Here is an 8,951-nt window from a genome sequence, read left to right as displayed (position 1 = left end):
TTTCCCTGGCTCCTCTCCCTGCAAAATTGTTTGTTTCACAGCAATTGCTCCTGCTGGTTTTAAGAGAGAGAAATTTCAACTAATTTCCTTGATGTGCTGTAAAAGAAAGAAAAACTGACAAATGAAGGCATAAAATGGTGTACTTGCACAGACAGCACACATCTTCATTATGTACAAATACACTTGCCCACCCACACATTCATTTCTCAGCCAGCTTTACAAAGAGATTCTTCCTAAAGATCAGATTGTCTCTGTGGGAGCCTGTCTCTTGAGATTTCCTAATGATACTCCTTTGACGAAGCCAAACTCCTAGAGGCAGTTTAAGAACTAATGGAGGAATGAAGTCATCACAGACTGATCTGATATTCTTTGTAGCCATGGTTATTGCAGTAGGGTCAGGTTTTAGGTCTGAGAAGGGGCTTCAGAAGTTGCGCTTTTCCTTTTTTTGATTGTGGTACTTAAGGGGGAAAAAGGGATCAGGTAGGTGGTAAATTTCAGAGAGAATAACGCAAGATTTTGAGCAAGGGAGCTAAGGAGTAGCAGTCACCTAAAGGCCTGACCCAAAGGCTTCCTAGGACTGAAGACACTGTCTTACCCCCATTCGCTCTTCCCGAGCTTTGAACTAAAGTCAAGAAAATATTAGTGAATAATGCTGGTTTTCAAAACTAAACCAAACTGCTTGTAGTTCCTTCATTTGGATTACACTTCCAACTAGCATGTAAGAGTTAAGACGTAATTATATGTACAGCCACACGAGAAAAACAGACCACTAGATGATGAAATCAGAACAGTCTGAATGAAGATAAAACATGCCTAAAGATTCATGTAAACATAGACAAGGGAAAAAACCTAAACATCACATTTCCTCTTTTTTTATAGACATAATTTTCTAAAGATACTTGATCAAAAACCCAGAGTAATTAAAACACAGTTATCTTTAGATCCTTTCATTGGCATAAATATTTGCTCTGTTTTTTGTGGTAGTCACCATAATTTTTTTATAAAAACACTATTCCTTTTAAGGTTATTGACTTCAACTGGAATTTCACCAAGACCAGGATCTAAAACTGTCATACCTCATTACCAACAAGGTCACATCAGATTCCAACAAAAATACCCCCACCCTATTAGAACTGCAACAAATGGAAGAAAGGGGTGGGAAGAAAAGTAAGGAGGGCTGCAAAGATGAAAGGAGCACATGATGAAAACTGAATTTTCATTTAGAACATAACACTCTCTCATGTTCCCCACCACTAAATTCTAGGAATCCCAAATACATCATCATCTCCAGTGCAATAGTATGAAATGCAATGGAAAAGGACTTCAGATGCTTTTTCCATGCTGCCAAGTGGGAATTTCAGGACTGAAAAAGAATGCATTGATGTTTGATGTAATGTGTCAGCACCAACAATCTGTCTTGTATGTAAACCAATTAGTAGCTACTTATGTTGGTAGTACAGTGGTGTACACACAAAAACAGGAAAGCTCAGTGACATAAATGAACTGATAAGCTTGTGGCTGTAGTGCTAGATCCAAAGCCCGCTAAAGCCAATGGGTAGCTTCTCCTAAACCACACTTGGAGCTTTGGCTTAAGCAAGGCTCTGTGCTGCTGCTTAGCTGTGGGGAAAATTCAGCACTACAAGAAATGCCAACCAGAACACATAGGACATACAAGAGCAAGTGTAGAGTCCTTCACCTGGGGAGGAATAACCGCATGCATCAGTAAAGGTTGGGGGCTGACCTGCTGGAGAGGAGCTCTGCAGAAAAGGACCTGGGTGTGCTGGTGGACAGCATATATTCCCCTGTGCTCCACAGAGACTTTGCTTTGGATGCAAGTTTTGCAGACAGTCACCATTCACCCTTCATAAGAAATGATGATGTTGATAGAGTCCCTTACAGCTGGGAGTACTGGTGGGAAGCCAATTAAAAGCAGGATATCCACAAAATCTAAGAGAAACTACTCTAAGTAGTATGTTTTTACTTGTTTTTTATTGTGAAGCTAGTATTCCTGACTTTAGAGAAAGGATGATGATCTCTGTATAATAAAATAATTCTGCTGAGACACTCTGGGATAATATGAACTGGCTCAGAAAGCATACGAGATCAGCTTATGACAGAAATACTGAAACTTTTTGGAAATTAAAAAAAAAAAAAAAAGAGTAGCAGTTTATTTCTTGAAGCATGACAGGACTGGGGACTGGATATGGTACTCTTAAATATCCTACACATATACCAAAAAACCCCACCAAACCCAAAGACCACGTAGATTCAGAAACCAATATTCTGTAAGAGGGGGAGAAATGTCATCAGCTTGGGAGGGGGAAGGAGCTTGAGAGGAAGCGGCAGACAGAAGCTTTGAGACATTACGTTTGTTTTTTGAGGGGTTTTTTGTTTGGTTGGGTTTGGGGTTTTTTTGTTTTTGTTGTTTTTTTTTTTTATACAGGAGATATATGCTACAAGTCCAGCTCAGCAAAGCATTACAGTCCGTGCCTAATTCTCTGAAGAAAGACAGATTTAAACTCATGATTAAGCAGTTGGTTGCACTGTACCTAAAACATGCCAATTAATTCTGGTAATTTCATTCAGTCTATTCTAGAACAGGCATTCTGTATTAGCTAAACTAATGAAGAGGTTTCTCAGGATGTGTTTTAATCACTTCTCCTATAATGTGCTGACATCTGGTGGCCTGAAGTCTCTATTGTCAAAACACGAATTAATCTTTCACTAAAACTTTTCTTAGACAAAAGCATCTGCTTCAACATCAGAAAATGGTTCTTGTCCGGTATTTTTTTCAATGCCTTCCAAGTCTTGAAAAAATTAAAATATCTTTTCCAAGCTGGAAAAAAAGATTCAACTTCTTTAATTTCACAATTTAAAGCAAAAGTAATCATCTAGTGACAAAAAGTCGAACTAAAAAGGATATTTCTGATGGCTGTACTCCTTTGTCCTTTAGATTGTTCTGTGAAGACAAAATCTGCATAAACAATATACATTTGATAATAATATATGTATCAGTAACTGCCACTAAAGCAAGGTTTGGACCCTAATCCTGCTTCTTCTTATATCACTGATAGCTTTTACACAAATATCCTCACTTTATCTATACTGCAGATAAAATATAGGAAGTTAAATTTTGTTTCCATTTACAACTTCACTTAAGTTTCAGTGGTGATGTAGTCACTTGCATGGACCTGAAAACAGAACTTAACCTGGTTCTTCCAACATACATGTAGGATTTAATTCCAAATTAGGAGATTCAGTTTCCAACTATTTGAATACCAAACAGAAAATTCATCAGTTGTGACTTGCTAATACAGAATCACTGGAAAAAGTTTCACTAGAAGGGAACCCTGGCAACCACTCAGTCCAATTCCATTGAATACCAAACAGAAAATTCATCAGTTGTGGCTTGCTAATACAGAATCACTGGAAAAAGTTACATTAGAAGGGAACCCTGGCAACCACCCAGTCCAATTCCGCCAGCTTCAGAGTAAAGTCTGAAGCAGATGATTTTTGCCAACACAACACCTTTTAATTTGGAGTCTGATTATTCTATCAAACCTGTACTGCAATGGCTGCTCTTGCTGTGCGGTTATAAATGCTAAAGTTAGGCAAGGGTGAATGATTCCCATTTATGGGACACACTTCTTGGAGAAAAAGGCAGACTGCATTTGTGTACTTCACTGCACTGAGGTTTTGGGGACACATCTGTCAATGCTCTTAACGAACATTACCAAGGTTTCTCTTAGAATACTATAAAACAATCCAGGGAAGAGATGTGGACAGATGGTTGTATAAGTAATCCTCAGAGCTTTCACCAATGGCTGTGCTTTTTCGATTGTTTCACCAAGGTTACACTGAATCCACTTTATATTAGTAATCAGTTGAAGAGTGTGTTATTGAAAATTCATTAGACTCAAACACAAGATTTCTCTCTTACACCTGTGAAGCGGAACACATATAAACACACACAGACACACTGATATTTTAGCAAGTTAGTAACTTCCACAACCAACTTACTTATTTTCTATAGTTGGGTTAGAACATAGTTATTTAGCAGATACTGAAAACCCCACAGTACCTTGAACACAAGTTTATCTCCACCCAGCCCAGCTTCCAGGAGACATGAAGCAGAAGTCCACCCACTAATGTCTGCCACCTGAAACAGAAACAAAATGGCACCTCTGAATTGTTTGTGTTTTTTAACAATGTGGAGCATGACCTTACAGTCCACAGTATTTCTCACATCACGTCCATGACTCTAGTTATCTACCATTTCTCTAGGTTTCCAGGGATGTCACTATACCTCTTTGAGTCTTTCATTTTTATGGGCCTTCATTTCCTCCAAACTTCATAATACTCTAGCGTTTCCACCTCCTGTTTCAAATGTATTTTAAATTATCATCTACCACAATTACCTTAGTCACGTTATTGAATCCTCATTTTATCATCTCTTCCCATGCAAGGTTTACAATAATAATAGTAATGTTACAGCCATGATGATCTGAAGATAGAAGTGAGGCAAGGTTTGTGACTGAGAGATTAGTATCTTTTTGTACATAAACTGTTATTGTTAGAACAAATAAACATGGTTTCAGGATTCAAAGACTCGCTTCAGCTGAAGTAATAGGCCCCAAGGACGATGTGTGCAGTCCTAGTAGTTTCAAATATTAGCTCTATGCCTTTCCATGGTTATTCATGTGGGGCTTAGATTACAAACTCCCTCGAACACAGATTGCTTCCCCTCCCCCTGAATCTTGTGCAGCAAGCACCAAGTGAAGTGTCATCAACGGTAACATCATTATGCTGCATGAGCCTCTGATTCAGAGCCTCTAGAGAAAACATCTTTACAGCCAGAGAACCTTGTATATAGACCACAATACTGTGGTTTTCTCATTGAAAAGGTGTATAACAGCTACACACATTCTGCACTGACTTAAGTATCTAATGACTTATCCTACCATAAAGGCATTCCTTAGTCTATGATGGAAATAGTACGTGAGGCCTTAGAAATGCTTGCAGATACCTTAAAATTAGTAGTGATGTACACTTTTTTTTTTTGTAAGCTTTAACATAAGTTATTAGCTTCCTCCTTCCTTAAGCTAGTGGTTTTCAGAGAGGTGTTTCATCTTTCTTGAGTGAAAATGGTTTTCAGAAAGGTGTTTCATGTTTCTTGGGTGAAAATCCTTGAACATCTAGCATAGTTCAGACAGAGATACTGTCGTACAGCGTTAAATCACATTAACATCTGTAACAGGCATAGAGATTATTTTGTTTATTATTTCCATGCACTGCAATGCATTCAAGCAATTATTTAAAATCTCTCTCACATATATGCAAATAAAGAAATATTCACTCTATGCAGTATTACATACAGTTGGACAGTGTCAGAGAAGCGTGAGCTCGCTGACCATATAGGTATGATGAATATTCAATGCTACTATCACAGCTTACTTCAGTTTTTTTGAAATGAGCAGCATATGACAACTTAAACGCTAGGTATACCTGATATTTGCTGCCTGACTATGCTCTATTCCAAGCTAGTGATAAATTCCCATCAACTTTATTGTGAAGAACTTCCTCTTGTCCCAGGTTTTAAGGACAGAACTTGAAGTCAGTAACAGTTCCAGGTCCTTAGCACTATGCAATACAGTCTTAGATTATACAGGGAACAAAAGCAACGACAATGAACAACAACAGTATGAACTGAGAATAACATTGTTTTCCTCCTTTGCTCACCTGTCATAGCTCTAAATGAAAGTACATCTGAGCCACTTAATTTTCAAGGAAAGGCCACCTTTAAAAGCCAGAACTTACTGAAAAATAATAAGATGCTGAGATGCATTTCCAAATAATAGAAAAAGGTAACTGTGGTAACACAGGTATCATAAGACAGTTGCTTGCCATTGAAATATACTTTTTACTATTGATTCACCACACTTGTATTTTACAAATATAACTCAAAACTCGTTCCCCCTATGATAAAAGCCTTGTCCAAGAGACAATCTGTGTGTGTGTGTCAGAACTGAAGAAAGCATTCCTTCCATATTTAGCAAAGCTGAGTAAACTCAAAGAAAAGAGTGTATACTCAGATGGCAATTATTGATCAGGGCCTGCAAGTCAGGCAAAAATATAAGCCATGCTAAGCAGTAATAAAGGAATTAAAGATAACCAGTGCCTGAAGATTTTATCATTATCTCAAAAGAACAAATGGGGGAAGTCTTGACTCTAAGAGGCCAGATTTTCACTAAGTGTCTCACAAATTAACAGCACTGATGGTATATATGAATACCCAACAAAACATTAAATTTCTCATTACAATCATTAAGATATGATAGTGAAAGATATGACTTGTGATACAGAGTTACAACAAAGGCTAAGCGTGAAAATAAGCAACATGGTATTTGTGTATGCCTAAAGATGGGCTTAAGGTTGGTTTTCATTCGCATAGTGAAAGAATACATCACAACTGCACATTAGCCATGACTGCCATTTCCAAGGAAGACAGGCTGTAGTATACTTGCTACTTTTCTGCGTTGAAGCACTAAGACTTTTAGAAAAATTATAAATTATGGAGCCTATATGCCTTAATTATATCATCATGATGTTTAAAAATTAACCAAGACACATTAATTAATGCTTTACTAAGGCTTCATGAAGTATGTTATCTAGACAGCAAAAGCCAGCAATGACAAGAGGTACTGAAGTTAGCTTCAGCATGGAAAAGCAAGACATTTACTGAATAAAGTAATTTTTCAAACAACCGTGGTCTTAAAACAATACTTACCCTTGAAAAAGGGTAGGGTAGGTAAATTGCAGGACAGACAGGACATACTGGAAAACAAATACCCAATTAATGGACATCAAACACCTACAGCATTATAACATTAACAAACAATCACGAGAGCAACAAAACATAAAAAAAATCTACCAAAACAAAGAAAAACAAAAAGACCAAAAAAAAGTTTTCAGTAATTTCTCTTTCCATGCCAAAACTGCTGAATGCTGCCCCAGTCACTGTGGAAGGTAGCAGACACTTAAGTATATGAGGTATGGAGTGGAAACACTGAAGAATGGAGGGGAAGCTACCTTCTGAACTGCTCTTTCACTTTTTGAGCACACTCCATGTACCAAACTGAATGGGAAAAGGATTAACAGGAACAAAAAGACACAAGCACTTGTAAATTAAAATCATACCATACCACAGAGACAACCTTTGGCAGAATCAAGACCAATAACCTTAACATAATTGTCTCCTGATGATTAATTCATCTTACAGGCCTAACATTCTGTTCACACACCATTTTGTGTAAAATATTAAGCAGTCCATAAAGCTCCTTGGAGACGCAATATATGGGGGAAAAAAAGCAAAGCCTCTGTGTCACTGCTTTAGTATGCTTTGTCAGGGTCTGCGTGTACGGATGCTACTGTCTTCTCCCACTATGTATCTATATATGCAAATATGAGGCAGAAATACAAATGCCTTTTGATGTGTACATCAGGATCTAACAACTTCCCATAATGAAGTATATAAATACTATTTCTGCAAAGAAGGAGAATGACTGAAGCTTCTTCAGAGGAAAGGAAAGGTACCTGCCATTCCTTCCAGGAGCCAACAGAAGCTGTCAACAGCAAAAGGAGAAGCTGAAAGCTTTCCACGGAGATGAAACTGTGCTGAGCACTTTGCAAGGACCAATTTTTAGGTGTGAGGGGTGTTGCTAAGAAGCTGGCATCAATACACAGAGACAAGGTATGTTGATTCCCAACAGCTCATGTTACACATACACTTGTCTGAACTGCCACATGGGTTTTAAATCAGGATGATATATCTCCACATGTCCGTATCCCCACTTGCATTTACATACCACCTGCAACAACTGAAAGGTCTATATTCTGGTCATTTTTAACTTGATTACACTAAAACCTAAATTAAGGTTTGAAAATGGAGGCCCTATGTCAAAGTCCTTCCTACTTCCTCTCAAGTGTAGTTAAGCCAAGTACCGTTTCCAATGCCTGATGCAATCTGGCAGCTCTCCCAGCACCCTTTCTGTTTAACTAATCACTGCTCCTAGCAGCCTGTTGAGTCAAGTGCATTATCTTTTCCTTCAAACTTTGCTTCACCTCTGGACTGCAGTCTTCCTCTGGGCACCCTTAATGGTAAGTGTATCTTGGAACAGAAATCAGTGGCCAGTGCTGAGAAGATATGTCATTTTCACCTTCAAAATGCTGCTTTTCTCTAACTTTCGCTCTAGAAATCCATACCCTGGTTACTTCAAAAGTGTCTTTTCCTTCAGAAATCTGCACCAGAAACACAGGCACACTCTCCAACGGACAGGGCAGTAAGGAGTAGTTACTCTTACCTCTTCCGCCAAGAGTGAACAAACTACTTCAAACTATGTTTAAACTATACAATTTTATTCACAATGTGGCTATCTTCAGCCCACTTCTCCTTCTGCTTAGACATTCCAGCAATGCCAACAGGCAATTAGGCTGCACAGTGGAAAACAGACTTCTTGTGCTTAATTTGCAGGTTAATTAAACTGTCAAAGGTTCCATGGAAGTTAACATTAACTGAGTATTTCAGATTTCTCCCTTGTATACTTGGCATTATTGTTCCAGTTAAGAGATCTTTTGGGAATGACTGTGTTCAGTGGTTGCTAGAGATCCAACGATAAAACACACTCAGCATCACCGATGCTTTCAAAGCGGCAGAATTTCTGGCTTTATAACGAACATGTCATTAATTTGAATCATAGGACGTCACCCGTTACTGAAGCATCCACGCCATGGAAAGGCAAAGACACGGCACACGGCGGAAAGCGAGAGCGGGGGAGAGGGCAGCTGCCTGCCCTGGGGAGCGCTCAGGGGCCGGGCGGCGGTGGGACTCCGGGCAGAAATGCCAGGGGCTGTATCACCCGCGGGGCACTCCCGCCCGGGAGGGGCTGACCCCG

The 8,951-nt window shown here is 38.9% G+C and overlaps 1 protein-coding gene across 1 annotated transcript in view; it reads right to left on the bottom strand.

The window, feature by feature from the left end:
- SLC35D4 (solute carrier family 35 member D4) overlaps positions 1–6,871 on the bottom strand; it is a gene marked incomplete at both ends in the record, with an annotated part of 28,910 nt that extends 22,039 nt beyond the window's left edge. Inside the window, 2 exons of the mRNA XM_010173096.2 lie at positions 4,082–4,159; positions 6,788–6,871. Of these exons, the coding sequence (XP_010171398.2) occupies positions 4,082–4,159; positions 6,788–6,871 (162 nt within the window). The remainder of the gene's footprint in view (positions 1–4,081; positions 4,160–6,787) is intronic.
- Positions 6,872–8,951: the final 2,080 nt, after the last annotated feature.

The sequence above is a fragment of the Antrostomus carolinensis genome, unplaced genomic scaffold (assembly GCF_000700745.2).
Source record: "Antrostomus carolinensis isolate BGI_N321 unplaced genomic scaffold, ASM70074v2 scaffold15068, whole genome shotgun sequence".
NCBI classification, from domain to species: Eukaryota; Metazoa; Chordata; class Aves; order Caprimulgiformes; family Caprimulgidae; genus Antrostomus; species Antrostomus carolinensis.
This window is presented reverse-complemented; position numbering and strand designations above follow the sequence as displayed.